This window comes from Cervus canadensis, chromosome 22 (assembly GCF_019320065.1).
Source record: "Cervus canadensis isolate Bull #8, Minnesota chromosome 22, ASM1932006v1, whole genome shotgun sequence".
NCBI lineage: Eukaryota > Metazoa > Chordata > Mammalia > Artiodactyla > Cervidae > Cervus > Cervus canadensis.
The window spans coordinates 51,857,751-51,878,422 of NC_057407.1; the positions used below are offsets into that span (position 1 = coordinate 51,857,751).

Here is a 20,672-nt window from a genome sequence, read left to right on the forward strand (position 1 = left end):
CAAGGGCACGCTGAATTATTTCATGGAGCCTGTTGACACCGAAGCAACTCAGAAGAACAGCACATTTCAAAAATCGAAGCGGACTGTACCCATTGAAAACCACACGGATTTAGGCATTCCTTTCATCACTATCAGAGGACAAGGTGGTCATCTCCCACAGTGACCTCAGGCTCTTTTCCCAGTCGGAAAAAGGGCTTGCTAAAGGCACATCATTCCTAAACTATTAAGATCACTCCCTTGGAAGGAGAGAAAGAATTTAGGCCCAGGCTGGGACCCCCTGGGTAAACCAGGTGCTTTTCCTCTGAACATCTGACTTTCCCATTCACAGCCCTGGGCTGTCCCTTTAAACTTAAATTCGGCCACATTCCAAACCCAGAAAGGATTAAAAAGGCCTAAAAATTAATTTCCAAGTTTTCTTCTTTTAAATTAAAATCAACAGGGGGCAGGGGGAGTAGAGTTTTGCTCAAAACTGAGAATATTTCGTGTTTTAAAGGATAGTTGGTCTAACAGGGTAGTATCTTAATGCCTCTGCCAAACAACTTCACCAGAACTGCACACGTTAAAAAACTGAAATGCTCAGGGCATCCAGGTACCTCCCAGGGTGAGGGAACACCGCTCACTTCACACACTCCCATACCATTTGAATGGTTTTATAATTTGAAAAGTATATAAACCTTTTACAAGTCTGGCAACACTGAGCATGTACTGTTTTAACCCAAATAAAACGTATACGGATCTTTAACTGGGAATATAAATAAAACCTGACATTTAAACTCAACTGCTGAGAGGGAGGGTTCCATCTACGCCCCTGCCAGGAGCAAAACTGGGGCGGATTCGAGGTGCCCTCTCCCCCTTCCTCCCCCTTGACACTAAACTTCCCAATGAATTGATTCCCTCTTCCCATTCCCGGGATTGGGGTGCAGATCTCTTTTACCTCAATCTATTTTTTGAAAGAATCTGCTAGAAACATTCAGCCCTCAATGTGGGAAAACTTTCAGAAGAGTCCATTCAAAGCTTAAAAAAAGGAAGGCAAAGAATAACGGCCCGCCTAGACCTCGTACCTAGAAAGAAACTTTGAAAATGAGGCGTCCACAACAAATAGATTAGAATTTCAACTTTTTCCCAATAGGAGAAGCCGGCTTAAGGCCAGCAGGCAATAGCTCCGCCCTCCTCCCCAAATAACAGGTTAGAAGTGGAAAAGGCTGCGCGGGGCAAGCCGCAGCCGCGCTCGCAGCCAGCACGCCCACCCCACCTCGCAGGCGGCGATTCCCACGAGGAGTGCTGTTCCCCCGCAAGCCGAGGCTCTAGCATCCCCTCTCCCCGAGGCACTACAGGTAGATCGCATCAAGGCACCGACCCTCTCAGGAGAAGCTGAGCCTTAAAACTTTCGGCCCCTTCCACTCAGGGGCTCGAATAGGCTTAAGGTAGCACCCGATGTGAAAAATAAGCAAGAAAGATTTATTCAACAAACAGCCAAGAGTCAAGTGAACCCAAAGGGTGCCCTTCAGCCCTCGGGCTCTGCGTGCCCGGCTCGAGACGCGTGCAGCCGGGGCCGGCTTGTTCCCCAGGGGCAGTCGAGCCTCAGGTTGAACGGGGTGGGGACACCTCCCAACCTGGGAAACCGGTTCCCGGAGAGACCGAGGCCGGGGCAGGCGAGGGCGGCCCGAGGACTTCCAGCTGGGTGAGGGCAACCGGCAAGGTCCCCCCCGCCGCCCGCAGCCCGCAGCCCCGGGCGCAGCGGCGGGCCCACGAGGCTCAAGTCCACACAAGGGAGGTTCAGAGGCCAGAACGCGCTTTTTCTCCACGTTGCGGAAACGGAACCTCGGGAGCTGGATAAGACCCGAGGCCCTCACAGATCCGCAGCTGCCCGCTTATCCCACACAATCCCAACTACAAGTATAGCCCGCCCTCATGATCGCGCACGTGGAAAACCACGGCATTCCGGGCACGTGTACCCCACACTCACCCACTCGACCCCCTAACTCCTGGCCAACGCCTTACTTAAAAGCAACCATCGATGAACTTCAAACCAACAAAACTAAAGTGGGGGAAAAACCTAAACGGGAGCCCTCAGTATGCTGGGAAGACCCTGGTGTACCCCCACAAGACCACATCTACGCACAGACACACTCACTCACAGACTCACACACGCCTCCATCCCGAGTCTTACTTAAAACAATAGCCTGCCCGTTTTGTCAAACAGAAACGAGGAAACCAAAGTCTCTCAAGAGGGGGGTATCTCCAACCTCGGAAGCTGTCTGGGGGAGCCGAGTAGGCACCCTCGCCCACGGAGGCCAGGTCTACACAGGCATACACATCTGTGTTACCCCAGCTCCTGCCTATAACTGGAGACAGCGGTTACCACGTTTGGCCAGCCAGAAAATTAGATATGGAAGCAGGGGGAGGAGGAGTTCGCGTTCTGGGACCCTCTGCGGCCCGCACACAGAAGCCAGCTCTTCTCCGCACACACAGGGTCGTCGGCTCAATGGCAGTGACTGCCACGTAGTCAAAAAGAAAACCGGAGAAATCTGGAAGGGGGAGAGGACTCCCTCCCTCAGTCGGGGACCTGCCCGGAGACCCCTGCGAGCACCCGCGCAGCGCCCCTGGGGCCCAGACCCGCTGCCCACACCGCCGGGCCGCAGTCCCCCCGCGGGAGCGGTCCCCGCACTCACCTCGTCGTCGTGGTGCTGGCAGAAGCCGAGGCGCTCGGGGAAGACGGAGAGGAGGGAGAAGGGAGCGCCTGGGAAGGGCGGCCCGAGCCCGAGCTGTTGCGCCGCCGCAGCGGCGGCGGCGGCGGCGGCGGGGCCGGGCGGGCCGCGCTCGATGTAGTGGTCCTTGGTGAGGCGCACGCGCTGGTGCGCGCGGACGCAGTTGTCGCACAGGTGCTCCTGGCAGTCGAGGCAACGCGACGAGGCCGCGTTGCCCTCATCGCAGGAGCTGCAGCCATGGGGCCGGCGCAGCAGCAGCGCCGACGGGGAGCCTGCGGGGCCGCCAGGCGCCGAGCGGGGCGGCGCGGGCGGCGGCGGCGCGGGCGGGAGCGGCGGCGGCGGCGCCGAGGCGGCCGCGCGCGGGTGCGCGTGGTGTGCGTGATGCCGGTGGTTGCTGCCGTGGCCGCCCGCGCCCGCCGCGGCGCCGGCCCGCCCGTTCTTCGGCGGCGGCTCGTCGGCCGTGGCCACCACGGCGTCGAGCAGGTTGCTGAGCAGGAAGGCGGACGAGGGCAGCGCGTCCATGCCCGCCGCCTCGGCCAGAACGACCTTCTGGTCGCACACGGGGCAGCGCAGCTTGAGCGGCTCTCCCGGCGCGCCGCCGCCGCCGCCCGCCGCCGGCAGCCGGTGCGCCTCGAGGCACGGGCGGCAGAAGGCGTGCAGACAGGGCAGGACGTGCAGGCGGCGCGCCGCGGCCCCGGGGCCCCCGCCGCCGCCCCCCGACGACGTGGACGTCTGCGAGGATGACGACGACGCCGACGAGTTGGAGGAGAGCGGCGCCGGCGAGCCGCACATCTCCTTGCAGAGCAGGCAGATCTGGAAGTCGGTCTCGGGGAACGAAGCCATTTGCAACCAGGCCCGGAGGAGGGAGGAGACCAGAGAGGAAGAGGAGGAGGAGAGCGCGGACGAGGTGGGTGGGGGAGCCGCCGACTCACTCAGAAAAAAGGCATCGATTAGGCCTACGCACGGGAGCCGGCACCAGAGCGGCGCGGCCGGCTCGGCCTCGCCGCGCCCGGCCCGCGCGCTGCCACCCGCGACGCAGCGGGCATTAAATGCCACTTTCCAGAGGCAACAAGGATTCCTCCCGGAGGAGGACGCGGGAGCCGCGCGCCTTCCGAGGCGGGAGCGCCGGAACAAGTCCTGACACGCGAGGGGCGAGCGGGGGCAGGGAGGTCAGAGGACTCCTGGAGCAGCTGCAGCTTAGCTTCTCGCCAGCCGAGGGGAATTGTCCCCCACCCCCAAGTCAAGTCCGCTGTGCAATCCCAGTCCCGGCAGGAGAGGCAGAATTTGGTTCGACGAGTATTTGGTGCGTGGGCTTTTCTTTAAATGGATTTAGTCTCTTCTTGGGACAGGAAGGCTCCCCAAACTAGTAAAGGCGGGAGCGGCGCGACGCCGAGCCCGTGTCCCCCCGCGCGACGCCAGCCGCCCCACCGCATGACGCGGCGGCCAGGGGCTCCTGGGTGGCCCGGCGTGCGGCGCTCCGGGCTTGCGCACGGCCGGGCGCGGCCTCTCTGCAAGGGCGGTGAGCCCCGCCGCAGCTGCAGCTAGTGGGGCCCGCCGCGGCCGCACGCGGGTAGTACGCACGCGCGCCCCACGCGCCTCGACTCTTCCGCGCGCCCGCCGAGCCCCGCCGAACTGCCGGCGGTTAACACGCACGCGCGCCCCACGCGGCCCGGGGCCCTCTTGCCCTGGCCTTGCAGGGCCTGGGCGCCTCCCACGCGCTTCTTCTCCTCCGGTTTAGCCGCGCCGCTGCGCGGGGCCGCAGGTCCCCGCGGGCCGTCGTGAATTATTCATCAGCAGGAAGATATTAGATGTACCCGCTGCCCGCTCCGCGCGAGCCGTCGTGCAATGCTATCCGAGCTCTGCGCGCGCCCCGCGCCCCTCCTCCTCCTCCTCGCGTCCGTCCTCTCTGAAACCTTGGCAGCGAAGGGGGATCACATTTCCTTTGTCATCGGGCCATTTCGCCCTCGCCTTGGTCCCCCCCTCCGATCCCGAGCCGCGGGGACGGAACCTCCACCGAGGCGCGCCGGAATCAGTGGAACCGGCAACGGCCCAGCGCGGTGAGATCAGGAGCCGCGTGGTCAACGCCGCCGGCCCGCGCCCGCGTCATCTTCTTTCTGAAACGAGTCGCCGAGAGAGACTCGGGTGGCCCCGGCAGCGTAGCGCCTACCGGGCTTGGCTCGCGCTGTGCGCCCTGACCGCCCGGGGCTTTGAACAACTCCGCGATTCGGGCTGCGTGCGTGCACGCGCGCGCGTCCCCCCTTTCTCAGCTTTGCCGCCTCTTCCTCCTCCTCCTCCTCCTCCTCCTCCTCTCCTCAGTACGTTGGTTATTGGGACTGATCGGAATTCGGAATCCTTTTAATCTCCAAAGGAGCAAACTCACTTCCGCCCGAGTGCTGGGAGGGGGCTGGGGGAGGGGACACAGAGGAGGGGGTTCCAGGCAAACAGGAAACATTAGCCCTCTCTGCACGGCTCGCTTTTGTGTGCTCCCTCCCTCCTCCTTCCAACCTCCTCCCTTCTCGCGGCCGCTGGGGAGATGAACGCCCCCGGGCTTCAGTGTGACGACCTTTGAAACCCTCTGAGCGCGGGGTGGAGAGCGACTCTTCCGTTTATTTAAAAAAGAAAAGAAAAGATTTCATTCTGAATCCTGGTTCTGCAGAGGCTGATATCCACTGCTCCTGAGATCTCACCCCCACCCCCGCCCCAGCCACCGGTTTCTTTCTTTCTTTCTTTCTTAACATTTTCTTAAGGACTCTGCATATCTGATCAACACCAAAACATCACGCAGTTTGGAATTAAACGAATCTGAATTTTGACCTGCAGGAGGGCCGGTTTCTTTCGGCGTTTTATTGGGGGGGCGGGGGGAGATAGGGGGCAGAGGGCAGCTGTTCGGGGGAGGTTCCCGGTGATGGCCCCGCGGCCATCTGGGTGCTGCCCGAGGCTGCCTGGGCGGTTCTGGGAGAGGAACTCGCTGGGCCCTGGAGAGAGACTGACTTGCTGGAGTGGAGAGGGCCAAATAGTACGATTTAGAGGGTATATGGTGTGGAGGCCATCGCGTGGACCGATTGTCCCAGTTTTAACAGCATCAAGCTGTGAGTGACAGCTTGGGTCCCACTTCTACAAACAACCTGGATGAATCTCAAAAAACCATCATGTTAGAAGAAAGGAACCAAACACAAAGTTCATACTGTGTGATTCCATATACGGAAAATTCTAGATCAGGCATAACCAAGCTTTGAGGATAGGAAGAGAACCCTCGAGGCTAAGGGAGTAGTGACTGGGGAAGGGGATAGGAGAGGACCTTCTGGGGAAATGAAGCCGAAGGGGCATTTGTGTGTACATTTGTCAAAACTTCTGGATCTGCCATTTAAGATCTGTGCAGAATTACACTGGCTGTAAACTAAGTTCAAAAAATAATCATAACTTGGTGCCCAAGCTAAACAACCCATGCTTGTATCATAAATGTGAAATATAAAAGACAAAACACTACATACATATTTGCAGCTCACCAGATTTCACAGAGATTTACAGGGAAAGATCAACCTGGAAGGAACTCTTAACATGCTAAAGGCCCCATGCTGCAGAAACACCACCCTCATGGGACAAAGCCATTGTGGGGCCTGGTGCTGCTCTGAGATGGGAAGAATTCTAGGACAAGCCAGCAGACCTAGTCTTCAGCCACTGTCTCCTTGGCACCTGGAGCAAATCTGAGCTGAGTGAACATTCACCCAAATGTGGGAGGAGTGCAAAAATTAATATCGAATAAACCCAGAACACATCAGTTATATCTCAATAAAACAGGGGGGGGGGGGACAGATTTCCTTCTTTGACCAATGAAAGAGAAGAAAACATTTTATGCTTTGAATATTAGAAATAACATTGTGCATCAGCTACACTCCAATATAAAAATTTAATAAATATTAGGGGTTTTTCATGCCAACACAAGTTTCTTCCAGTTTGAGACCTGAGAATAAACACGTACATGCTGGCACATGAATTTTCTACAGAATTTTGTACCACACTGGCCTTGCTTCAACAGAGGTGTGGATGTATTCTGTGATTTTTGTTTCTTTTCCTTTCTTTGATTGTTTTTAATTTCTTTTTTTTTTTTTTAAACAAAAACAAGAGGAAAACAGATGGGGGAAGAGAATTGCCAGAAGGAAGATGGCCCCAGAGGGTCAGAAAAGGGATGGGCCAGACCTGCTGTCTCCCTCTTGATTGGCCCCACCCACCAGCATCTAAAAAGGTTTAAAAAAAAAAAAAAAAAGATGACCAGAGAGGGGGAGGGGAGAATTAGCAGCTCTTCTGGTCCTATGACTCTAAATATCTTGCAAGTGGATGGCAGAGATGGAAAGTCAGCTGAGACATCTCCAAGGAGCAGGAAGACTGTAACTCCAGAAAGAGGAATCAAACTCCACAGCAGGGGGTGGGTTAGTTTCCTGGGGACAATTGCTCAGAATAAGATAAAAAGAAAGAGAAGGAGGAAAAAGAGGTTGATTTCTCCTCTGGAAGTAGCTTCCCTTTCTTTCCTTTGGTGAATTGACAGGACATTGTTAGCTGCAGTGTAAATTGTTAGCACTTTTCTAATTTCCATTAAGACTTAATTCACCATACCTTGGGAAAGAGGGAAATTTTTTAAGCAACTGATTCAATCCCAATTGTAGAGAAATACAGTTATGATTTTTTTCAATATGGTGTAGTGATGAAGACCAAATTAGGAAGAGATTTTAATAAGGCTGTAGCTTATCCATGAGAGGAACGGGAGCTGTATATCCAGATGAAAGGTCAAAGACAGTCCCCTGCTATAAACTAGTATTAAATTTTTCATTGCCATCCTAGCTAATAAACACCCTTTCTTAGCAAGAGAGGAACAAGCAGTTGTCCAGTTTTACCTAAATTAGAAAGGGAATATTAAACATCTTTCTGAAACCTGAAAATCATTTGTATTTTAATAAGGAACTACTTCTTTAAAAAAAAAAAAAAAAAGCCCTAAAATTATGTAAGCAGTAAATTTGCATTCTTTCTTGAATTCATCTGTAACCATATTTTCTTTTCAAAGAGGACAGTGGCCCCTGCTGCTCTCTCAGCCCTGGGGTTGGGGTTCCACCACATTTCCGTCCATCAGAGCGACTGCATCTGTTTTTTGCATCTGATCCTTTCATTAAATATGTTTTGATGTAAAATTGCATCTTTCACCATCATCCTCAGGGTACATTCACATAATTTTAAAATACATGAATCACTAGAATATTCTTTTTGAATATTAAAAAAAAACCTTTATATCATAATAACTCTTTTAAACCACTGGTGGGGGCGGGGGGGAACCACTGGGGGCAAGGGGAAGTGTTACCAGCCAAAGAGACTACCCTTGAATCCTTGTCTGCATCCTGCCAGTTGAAGGGGAATGAAGTTCAACACACCTGGCCAACTCTTAACTCTGCCCTGACTCTGGCCTTGGAGTCATTATAATGAGGAGGGCATGGCAACCCACTCCAGTATTCTTACCTGGAGAATCCCCACGGACTGAGGAGCCTGGTGGGCTATGAGTCCATAGGGTCGCAAAGAGTCGGACATGACTGAAGTGACTTAGCATGCATCAGCTGCTTTTTTTAAAATTTTATTTTATTTATTTATTTTTGCATCAGCTGCTTTTAACAGCCCAGAGTCCAGAATAGCAACAAGTCAGAGAATATATAAGCTCTAGTCACCTAGACCTTTATAGACTACAGTAAAGAAGCTTGAAAAGTCAGTATCCAGCTTGAATGGTTAAAGGTACTCCAGAGCCCAATCAGGCTTATCTCCCAGCTCAACACTCTGTGTGATCTTGGGCAAGTTACTTAACCTCTCTGTGCCTCTGATTAATCATGCTTATAGCAGGACTGGGCCAAGGACTTAGCCCATCAGGGTTAAATGAGCTGCTAAATATACAGTGCTTAGTATAATATGAAATACATGTAAGTGCTCAGGCACACAGTTAAATATTACCTTTTTGTTTTCATTATGTTTATTCAGTAGAGGGATTTACAAACTGCCTGCCTACCCCTTAAATTTGTCTTTGCCTAATCACTCCCCTCCCCTGGATCTCAGCATTTCAGATCACCAATCGTGTCCTTCTTCCCCTCCATGATAGAGAGATGCGGTCTTGCCTCCTGTCACTCACAGCTCAAGACCCCGCAGTGGCTGCGTGTGGCCCACCAGGTTTAAGCTAAGCTCTCATCCTATGTTTCATGAAATGAAATGTGTGTCTTTCATAGTGGGGGGGCAAAAACTATAAAAGTTGTCTTTTAAATATAGCAGAAAATCAAAAGATTCATAGATCAATACATACTGTTAAGCCTGACCAGCCTCTTATTCCAGAGTCTCCAATTTTGTAGCTGAAAGGGCTCCCTTTTACCTAAAAAAGTCAGACTGCTCAACCTGATGGCCAAGGACCTCTCTGTTGTTGTTTAGTCACTAAGTCACATCCCACTCTTTTCCAACCCCATGGACTGTGAGCCGGCCAGGCTCCTCTGTCCATGGGATTTCCCAGGCAAGGATACTGGAGTGGGTTGCCATTTCCTTCTCCAGGGGATCTTCCCGACCCAGGAATCCAACCTGAGTCTCCTGTGTTGGCAGGCACATTCTTTACCACTGAGCCACCAGGAAGCCTAAGGACCTCTCTGCCCTGTGTCAAATCTCCCTTTCTGTAAGTCTTCCACACAAGGGCCTCCCACCACCCATAGATACCCGACTCAACTGCTTAGGACCCAGGAAGTCTTCAGCCTGGCCTGACTGTTCCAACTCATGGCTTTCCCTGAGAGGTGGGGTCTGTTGCCCCTCCCCTAGAATCTGGGCTGGCACCTGGCTGTTTCAGCCAATCCAGAGTATGGCAGAAGGGATGTTGTGCCTATTCCTGGCCCAGTCTCCAGAAGAACTGACAGCTTCCACCTTGGTCTCCATAGTGGCTCAAGGAAGAGGAAGCCAAGGGGGAAGAGACCACATGGAGGGTCCCTGAATCACCGTGGACAGAGAGAGGGGACCACTGGAGCCCAGCCTCCCTGCCGTCCCCCCGCCCCGAGGTGCCAGGCATATGGCGGAAGCCACCCTGGATCGCCTAGACCATCCTAATCTGAATACCACCCAGTTGGTACCACTGGGCTTCACTCCACTGAGCCAATCTGAATTCCAGATTCACAAAATTGTTAAATATAATAACACGGTGGTTGTTGTAAGCCACTAAATTTGGGGGTCATTTGTTACCCAGCAGGAAATAAATGGACACTGCCATCCCCTCCTGCCCCACATTTTCTGCCAGATTAACATCCCTAAATTTCTTCTTCCTTCCTTCCTCTCGCCATCCTTCCTTCCCTTCCCTCCTTTCTTTCTTCCTCCTTTCCTTCATCTCTCTCTCTTTCTTTCAAAACAGCTTAAACAGCTTTTATTCAAACAGCTTTAGGGAATTCCCTGAAACTCCAGTGGTTCCAGCCCTTTCGCTGCTGAGGGCCTAGCCTCTCTCCCTGGTCAGGGAACTAAGATCCCACAAGCTGCATGACAAAATAAATAAATAAATAAGTAAAACAGTTTAATTGAGGTATAATTGACATACAATAAATTAACTACACACTTTTAAAAGGACACAGGTTGGTAAGTTTCGATATATGGATATCACCACACCAAGAGAACAAATATAGCTCACTCCCCCGAAGTTTTCTTGGACCCCTTGATAAACCCTCCATGTAACCTCTCCCCAGGCTACCACCCATTGCTTTCTATAGCTATAGATCGGTTTGCATTTTCTAGAGTTTAATGTACATGCAACCCTATAATACATATTCTTTTGTACAATTTGTACTTTTCTTGGGGGTATGGAGCTCTGGCTTCTTTAACTCAGCATAATTACTTTGCTATTTGTTTTTACTTTTTATTGGAGTATAGTTGATTTACAATACTGTGTTAGTTTTGGGTGTACAGAAAAGTGATTTCATTATACATGTACATATATCCACTCTTTTTAAGATTCTTTTCCCATATAGGTCATTGCAGAGTATTGAGTAGCGTTCCCTGTGCTATACAGTAGGTCCTTATCAGTTATCTATTATATATATATATAACACTGTGTATGTGTCACTTCCAGTCTTCTGCTTTATCAGCATAATTTCTTTGTGATTAATTCATAATGATGTGTGGATAAGTACTCTCTTCTCAGTAATACTATTGCTGAGTAGTATTCCATGGTATGGATGCTCTGCAATTTGCGGATTTACCAGTTTGCTTGATCATTTTGGTTTATGAGCTATTTGGGTTTGTTTTCAAGCTTTGGCTATTACAAATAAGATTGCTGTAAATATTCATACACAAATCTTTCTTTGGACTAGTATGTATTTTCTCTTGGAAAAATACATGTGTGTGGAATGGCTGCATCACATGGCAGGTGTATATTAATTTTTCAAGGAACCACAAAGTGGTTTTAAATAGTGCTTGCACCGTTTGACATTTCTACCCACACAACATGAGTTCAGTCTTGTCCACATCCTCACCAAACTTTGTACAGTCCGTTATGTGTTTTATTTCATTTTAGCCATTCTTATAGGTGAATGGTGGTAGCTCACTGTGGTTTTAATTTGCATTTCCCTGATGGCTAATGATATTGAGCTCTTTTCATGTGTTTTATTTAAAAATCATAGATCTTCTTTGGTGTAGTGTCTGTTTATAGCTTTTGCTTTTTAAAAATTGCGTTTTTTGCTTCCTTATTAATTGAGAGTTCTTTATGCATTTTGGCTGTGAATCCTTTATCAGATATATGCTTTGCTAAGATTTTTCTCCCAGTCTGTGTTTTCATTCTCTTTTGAATGAATTTTACATTTTAATGAAGCTCAGTTTGTCAGCTTTTTTTAAGTTTTCACAACAAAATTTATTAGAAAAGTGGTTTTAAAAAGTCTAGCATTCGATGAGAACTACTATAGACAACATTACAGCTGGAAATGTTTCCCAAAATGTCATTGTCAAGTCACACAATGGAACTATTAAATCTTACACACTCACCAAAGAACTAACGCATTTGATGTACAGAGCCAAAAAAGAGAACCTCATGGATTAAAGTTTTAAATGTTTATCACATACATTAAGACATAGCTTATTTCAGTCCAGTCCATAATGAGGACTTCCCTGATGGTCCAATGGCTAACAGTCTGTACTCTCAATGCAGGGGGCTCAGGTTCAATCCCTGGTCAGGAACTAGATCCCACATGCTTTAACCAATAGTTCACATGCCACAGCTAAAGATCCCACATGCTGCAGTGAAGATCAAAGATCTCAAGTGCAGCAAGTAAGACCCAATGCGGCCAAATAAATAAATAAATAAATATTTTTTAAAAAATCAGAACTGCATTAAAAAATTTAATATAGTGCAAATGCAATCAAACCAAAAGTTTAATTCAATCGTAAGTGCTCTCCTACATAAGTGTGAATCATAGCAAGGAAGAAAATTTCTAAATCACGCAATTCAAAAAGAATCTGTAAATAAATATAAACTACAGAACAAGAGAAATCTTACATTGTACATTCTGTCACACTGTAAATGGTATATTGAAATGAGGTCCATAAGAGAAACAGGGGTTCCTGCTTTGTTGCATGACACTTAAACTTCTAGAAATCTGAAAGATGCCATTTTCCATAATCTTCACAGAGTATGGGTTTTATATACGGAGAAGTCCCTTTAGATGTCAACTATCAAATACTGAAGCAGAGGAAGAATCTTTTTTGTTAACCACAGATAGTATTGCAGAAAACAAAAGGAGTTTTTTTTTTTTTTTCTAATTTACTCTTTTAATCACTTTAAAAATATATATGTATTTTATTTGACTGTGCCAGATCTTAGTTGCAGCTTGTGGAATCTAGCTCCCTGACCGAGGGAACCCAGGCCCCCTGCCTTGGGAGCATGGAGTCTTAGCCACTGGACCACAGAGAAGTTCCTCAAAAGGAGTTTTAAAGAATAAAGACCTCTAGCAGACAAGTCTTAACATTGAAGATACAAAGAGTTAAAACCCTAGAATTAGAACACATCAGAAGAAACTTGTCACTGAGGACTTTAAGGCTGCAAAATATACTGACAAAACGGACAAAATTGTCTGCTGATATATAGACCAAGACCTCTGCTAATTTTTGACATTTCCATATTCATGTTACAACATCAACTTTGGCAGAATCACTACTACTAAACCTAGAGCACTTCTGGCCCAATGGTTCCATCACAGTGGCTGGTGCATAGAATTCTCTGAAGACATTGCATAAACTGGAACGTCAAGGTCAGACACCCAAAGACCAGTGCTTGAATTTAGTAGTAAAAGGTGAAGAATCTAGGACCATGTCAATTTATTCTTTTAAGGATTGTGAATTTCTTACTGTATGTAAAAATCTTTCTCTACATCTTGTTTCCCTTTTCTATAAAATTGGGATAAAATACATGCTAGTAAATTGGGAATTGGTATTAACAGATATGTACAACCTGATATAAAATAAATAAACAAGGAGAATTCCCTGGCAGTCCAGTGGTTAAGACTCCCTGCTGCCAATGCAAAAAGTGTGAGTTCGGTCCCTGGTCAGGGAACTAAGATCCCACATGCCTCGTGGCCAAAAATAAAAATAATTAAAAAAATAAAACATGGAGAAGGAAATGGCAACCCACTCCAGTATTCTTGCCTGGAGAATCCCATGGACAGAGAAGCCTGGCAGGCTATATTCCATGGGGTCACAAGAGTCGGACATGGCTTAGTGACTAAACCACCTTGTTGGAAGGTCTCAGGGTCGGGCTGCATGGAGTAGCTTCCCTGGGGGAACTGGAAACACCTGCTTTCCCAACTGGCTCAGCTCCGGGGGGGAACCCATGTCCGTGTGTCTGGGAAAGAGGGCAGGCGAAGGAAGCCACTGATGGAGAGGGAAAGGAAAGGCAAACGAGGGAAGAAAGAGAAAGAGAAGAAATGGCTGTGTGGATTAAACCAGAATCCAGATTTTTCTGATCCCATTGCCAAACAAAATAAATAAATAAAAAACAAAACGGATAAACAGCAAGGTCCTACTGTATAGTACAGAGAATTATATTCAATATCTTATAAGTGAGTGAGTGTTAGTCACTCAGTCATGCCCAACTCTTTGCGACCCCATGGACTGCAGACCACCAGGCTCCTCTGTCCATGAGATTTTCCAGGCAAGGATACTGGAGTGAGTTGCCATTTCCTTCTCCAGGGGATCTTTCCATCACAGGGGTTGAACCTGGGTCTCCTGCACTGCAGGCAGATTCTTTACCAACTGAGCTACAAGGGAAGCCCCCCTCAATATCCTGTAATATAACCTATAATGGAAGAGTCTGAAAAAGAATATATATATATGAATCACTTTGCTGTACCCCTGAGAGTTTCAGGTTGTGTTAGGATGCAACATGGTAACGAGACTTTGCTCAATGGGACACTCATCTTGAAAACCCTGAGCTACCATAATAAAGGGGGCATGTGGAGAGGTTCTGAACATTTATAATGATGGATGGAAAGATAGACAGGTAGAGAGATGATAGATTAATAGATAGATTATGATGGATGAATAGATAGATAGATTTCCAGGGAGCCCCAACTCTTCATGGCTTCCCAGCTATTAAGTTAGATATGTGTGTGAAGTCATCTCTAGATGGCTCTAGCCTCAAACCCTTGGAGTCCCCGCAGCTGTTCAATCTTCCCAGTTGAAATTGCAGGCATTGTGGAGCTGACACCAGCCAGCACCACTGCTGTGGCTTGTCTCAATCCCATACCCACACAGCCTGTGAGCATAGTAAAATGGTGATTGTTTATGCAACTATGTTTTGGAATGGTTTAGAAGGCGGCAGGCAATCGATAACATGCATATACCATGATTACCACATGGAAAAATGTGCCTACTCAAGGTAATTAAATACACTACAGTTTGAAAGTAGAGTTGGTAAGACGTGCTGATGGCTTGGATGAAAAAAGATAGCAGTCAAGAGGTGGGAAAGGAGATGACTCCAAAGTTTTTTGCCTGAGTAGTTGGATACCTGGATACATTTCCCTGGTTACAGAATGTTGGGGAATTGAATGAATTTGGCTTGATCATGGTACTAAAAGGACTGTGCCACCTATGTGTAGGACAGAAAGCAACCCCCAGAGACGTCCTGGCTAGGCTGCTTCTGGTCCTGTATGCCCTCAGGTCTGTTCTCTGCCCAGCTCTGTTCTGAGTCTCAGAGGGCTGATAACTTTGGGTCCTGCTCCCAGGTTCCTGATTCAGATTCTGGCTGGGTTTGGCTAACAGGAGACCAGTAGTTGATTAGAGGGGGCTTCCCTGGTGACTTAGTTGGTAAAGAATCTGCCTGCAATACAGGAGACCGGGGTTAAGTACCTGGGTTGGGAAGATCCCATGGAGAAGGCAATGGCAACCCACTCCAGTATACTTGCCTGAGAAATCCCATGAATAGAGGAACCCGGTGGGCTTCAGTCCATGGGGTCGCAGAGTCTGACACTCTGAGCCACTAACACACACTTCCCAGGTGGTTCTAGAGGTAAAGAATTCGTCTGCCAATGCAGGAGACACAAGAAACGCAGGTTCAAAAAAAAAAAAAAAGAAATGCAGGTTCGATCCCTGGGTCAGGAAGACCCCCTGGAGAAGGGCATGGCAACCCACTCTAGTATTCTTTTTTTTTTTTCTTTTTTTTTTTTCACTCTAGTATTCTTTACTGGAAAATGCCATGGACAGAGGAGTCTGGCAGGTAATAGTCTATGGAGTCGCAAAGAGTGGAACATAGCTGGGCACCGTATACACACACATACAGTTGAGTAGAGAGCTAAAAGAAGAGAAAGTCCAGGGCTTTCTCCCCTCCTCTCTCTGCCTTGGGTAGCAGCTCTAGTCTCCAGCCATAGTTGCATCTCTTCCTGGTTCCGTCTCCAGGCCTGCTGTGATTCCGCCTTCCAGCAGGGGACCCCTGGGTTCAGTAAGTCCATCCCCCCCTTTGGCCTTCCAGCCAGCTGAAGTGGCAGCGGCTTCCGGCTGGAGCTCAGGGCGGCAGACCGGTACCTCCTGTCCTACTAGTTGGGACATTAGATTAGAAATTAAGTGCACAGTGAATGTAGTGCTCTTGAATCAGCCTCAAACCAGCCCGCCCATTCCGGGTGTGTGGAACAAACATCTTCCACAGAACCAGTACTTGGTACCAAAAAGGTTGGAGGCCATGGCTCTGCCTGACCTCTGGGTTCTATCAGCTGTCCAATCAAACCTCTCCATTCAGTTCTCTCTGTTGTAAATATGTAAAGCCCTTTGTTTTGCCGCCTTGCCCCTGACCATAGCAATCTAGGCTGAAGATTCAAGTGCCCCTGTGCAGGCTCAGGGGAGCAGCAAACCAGCCCAGCCCCACCTGGGGCAGACTTCCAGGCTCCAAGGTATTTACCAGACCTTCACCTTGGGATTTGCTCACTCCCGACCTCTGCACTTTTGTACCTGACCTTCCCTCCGTCTGTGTGCAAAATGTGACTTCTGTGCATCCAAGGCAACCCCCCACTCCCCTGCTTTCAACCCCGGCTCAGAACACCGTGACCTCCTGTAAGCCTGTCACCAATGACTCACCTGTCCAGCCCCCAGCCTGTGGCCTTGGCTCAGTGGAAAACCACTTGCTGACAAATGGCTCAGTGTTGCATCCTGTCTTCCACCTCTGTGCTTGGCAGGCTGTCTCCTTTACTATTGCTCACAACGTCCCCTTACTGGAAAACTCCTACTCAGCCTCCAGAACTTACTTCAAGTGTTCCTCCTGAGGAGTGGGACATTTCTGGTAGGCTTCCTTCCACATTCCTGCTTCTGTCCTGCTTCCTGCAGATCAAACTGCAGTCACTTTACACATCCGTCTCTCCTTGGAGGGGGAGCTAAGTCATCAGCTGGGGTCTGGGCTCCAGTGGCCTTCAGGAAGTCTTGGTTGAACTCTAGACTCATGGATGACCATGCATTTTGAGTGATTGCTGGCAGGTGACTTTGGTCTTCCCACCCTGCTTACAGATCTCTCTTAACGGGCTTCCTAATTCCTGTGCAGTTTGTTGGTACCTATTTTGGGGCAGGAGGAAACCAATAAATGTGTCATCAGACATGAACACTTTGTCTATTTCCTTTAGTACCATAAACTTTTCTTCCTTCTTTGTTCCTTCGTTCCTTCCTACCTCTTACCTTCTCTCTTAGCAATTTTTTTTTTTTTTTTTTTTTGCCTGTGCCCAGTCTTAATTGTCACACTTAGGATCCTCGATCTTCATTGCAGCATGTGGGATCTTTTAGTAATGCCGTGCAAACTCTTAGTTGAGGCATATGAGGTCTAGTTCCCTGACCAGGGATGGAACCTGGGCCCCCTGCATTGGGAGCACAGAGTCTTAGCCACCGGACCACCAGGGAAGTCCCCTTTCCTAGGTTTTCTCTCTTCGTAATTTACTAGTTTTACTGATTTTTATATTTTCTAACTTCGTATTTCAAAATGATTTTAAATGTAGAGAAAAATTACAATGACATTCAAAGAATTCCCATCTATCCTTCACCCAGGATCCCTAAAGATGAACCTTTTTCCCATATTCATGGTCACACCCTCTCTCCCTCTCCATATATACATGTGTATTATAATTATTTTAGTTAATTAATTCATTTTTGGCTAGGGATCCAAGTTCCCTAACGAGGTATCAAACCCGGGGCCCCTGCATTGGAAGCATAGAGTCCTAACCACTGGATCACTAGAGAAGTCCCATATGTGTCTATTATTATATACATATAACATGTATATAGTACATAACATATATGTATTGTGCATGTATATATGTTAAATGTGTAGCTATGTATAAAATATAGATAGGTGTAAAATAAAATACCTATAGTTATAGATTAAAAATTGTCTTTGTGAACCATTTGGGAGGGAGGACGATGCCCTTCTCTGTTCTTAATCACTTCCTGTGCCTTTCCTAAGAATACAAACATTATCTTATGTAACCAAAGTACAGTGTCTGAATCAGGAAATTTAGCATTGCTACAAGACTACTATCTCATCCACAGACTGTATTCACATTTCACCAGTTGTCTTAATCAGCTCCTTTCCGGGCGAGTTTGTTTTTCCCTTCCTAGGATCCAGTCCAGGACCACAGGCCACAGTCCGAGGTCCTGTCTCTCCAGTCCTCTTTTATTTTATTTTTTTTATATGTGTCTCTATTTCTTTCAGCAGTAAAATACACACTTTAAACATTTTTTAAAATTTTATTTATTTATATTTTTTTAAACTTTTTATTTTATATTGGAAAATGGCCGATTAACAGTGTTGTGATAGTTACACGTGGACAGCAAAAGACTCAGTCATACACATACATGAATCCTTTCTCTTCCAAACCCTCCTCCCATCCAGGCTGGCACATAACATTGAGTAGAGTGTCCCATGCTATACAATCCTCTTTAATCAGGGCAGACCCTAGCCCTCCTGTGTCTTTTAGGACCTGACTTTTTTTTTTTTTTTTTTGACTGCCCCACGAGGCATGGGGGAATCATAGTTCCCTGACCAGGGATGGAACCCATGCCCCCTGCTGTGGAAGCCCAGAGTCCGAACCACTGGCCCGCCAGGGAATTCCCAAGACCTGACATGTTTGGAACATCGAGGCCAGTTGCTTGGTTTCCTCATAGGTCTCACCACGTTGTTAATAAACTCTCTTCTTGTCCAGACTCAGGGGAGGACTCTTTTCAGGGCCTTGTAAAACCTTAAATAAACGACATGGACAAATTCCACTTTGACCACTATCTTGTTAAAATTCCTCAAAAAAGTTAACTCATTGGGCCCAAAGTATCTTAACAAAAGCCAGGCTGTACTTCTAGTAGTCCCCCTTCCTCAAAGGATTTTATGTGCTGTTTAATGATTTTTCACAAATAGTCTTTCTTGCCCTTAAAATCGGATTCATTGAATTTTAATTCAGTGGGATCACTCTCTAAAAAGAGAGACACTAGCTCTGCAGGTCGGGTCAGGGCCGCTCCATCTAATTAGGGGCTTTCTCCAACAGAGTGGGATTCTGAAAGTGATTCTGAATCTGATTCTGAAAGTCCAGCCAAGCAGCACCCTAAATTCATGGCTATTTTGGATCATAATGAAGAAATCCCTTAAGAATTCCCTGGTTGTCCAGTGATTAGAACTCTGATCTTCTCTTGCAGGGGCCATGGGTTCAGTCCCTGGTTGGGGAACTAAGATCTTGCATACTACATGCCGTGGCAAAAAAAAAAAAGGAAAAGAAAAAAAAATCCCCCTTTTCTTTCTTTTTAAAAAATATTTAATAATTTATGTATTTGGCTGATTAGTTGCAGCATGGGGGATCTAGTTCCCTGACCAGGGATGGAACCCAGGCTCCTGCATTAGGAGCGTGGAGTCTTAGCTACTGGATCAGCAGGGAAGTCCCAAAATGTCCTTTCCCTTTCCAGCAAAGGGAATTCTGGATGGCCTATGAAGGAAAGCCAGCCACCAGGGCTTTCTGGGCTCCAAATACTCACCTGTCATATTTAAGGCCCCTGCCTTTGATGGGTGGGGGTCCTGAGACCATTCTCCTGGTGGCTCCTCATATTAGCCTCCCTGTTCTTCCTTTACAAATTTTTTTCTGAACAGCTAAACATAGTTGACTTTTGAGCTGTGGTGTTGGAGCAGACTCTTGAGAGTCCCTTGGACTGCAAGGAAATCCAACCAGTTCATCCTAAAGGAGGTCAGTCCTGAATATTCATTGGAAGGACTGATGCTGAAGCTGAAACTCCAATACTTTGACTACCTGATGCGAAGAATTGACTCACTGGAAAAGACCCTGATGCTAGGGAAAGATTGAAGGCAGGAGGAAAAGGGGACGACAGAGGATGAGATGGTTGGATGGCATCACCGAGTCAATGGACATGAGTTTGAGTAAACTCCGGGAGTTGGCGATGGATGGGGAGGCCTGGTGTGCTGCGGTCTATGGGGTCACAAAGAGCCGGACACGACTGAGCAACTAAACTGACCTGAAACATAGTTGAAATTCCCCCAAATACAAAAGACTATACCAAGGAAAGTAGACTTTCTGTCCCGAATTCTGGCCTCAATCTCACCGTTCTGGCCTCAGGTCCACTGTTCGTAGTTGTTCCTGGCCCAGAAGGACTTGAATTTAACTGTATGAATCCATGAACCAAAGCTTGTTATTTCCTCCTAGAATCCTGCCCACTATTTTCCTGATCAGCCTGGCCTGGAGTTATAGTTAGATAGATAGATGATAGATAAAGACAACCCATACTCAAAGTTCTAGAAAACGTTCTGACTTCAAGTGGACAGAACAGTTATCATACAAGAAATATCAAGCTAGCCAACAGCCACTCCACTTCAGTGGTGTCTGAGGGACTCATAGAGGCCAAATGAGGGGCTGCTGGTGACCTTGGATTCCTGAACCACAAAGCCACTGTTCCTTTTTCTTTCTTTCTTTGTCGTGCCACACAGCTTGCAGGATCTTAGTCTTCCGAATAGGGATCCAACTCAGGCCACAGCAGTGAAAGCAATAAGTCATAACCATTGGACTGCCAGGGAATTCCCAGCCACTGTTGGGTTTCAGAGATTTTCACACTGTTCTTAGTGAAGGGCAGAAAGGAAGAAAACACCTATTTCCTTCTCCAAGAGAGGAGGCCTGGAAAACTCAGACTCCAGACAAGGGGCAGCCAGGGGAGGCCTTTTCCCCAAAAGGAAGCTTTTGAAGTGGAGCAGAACTGTATTTCCTCCTCCTGCCTTTTGTCTGTGGAAAAACTTTAGCCAAAGAATAAGTTTAATCAGACAAGTGAGAGAATGCAGAAATAAAGGAAAACAGTCCAACAAGACGAAATAATTTGCCATGAAGTGATGGGACCGGATGCCATGATCTTATTTTCTGAATGGTGTTGAACTTTAACTTAATGGCTAATAGTAGATTAGTCATTAAGCAAAGTCAAGGACCTTCA

General features: G+C 47.9%; 1 protein-coding gene across 1 annotated transcript in view; it reads right to left on the minus strand.

Annotated features, from left to right (window-relative positions):
- Positions 1-3,728, minus strand: part of TRIM71 (tripartite motif containing 71) — a 62,272-nt gene extending 58,544 nt beyond the window's left edge. Inside the window, exon 1 of the mRNA XM_043442687.1 lies at positions 2,673-3,728. Coding sequence (XP_043298622.1) covers positions 2,673-3,551 — 879 coding nt within the window. The 5' untranslated portion in view covers positions 3,552-3,728. The remainder of the gene's footprint in view (positions 1-2,672) is intronic.
- Between the last annotated feature and the right edge of the window lie 16,944 nt (positions 3,729-20,672).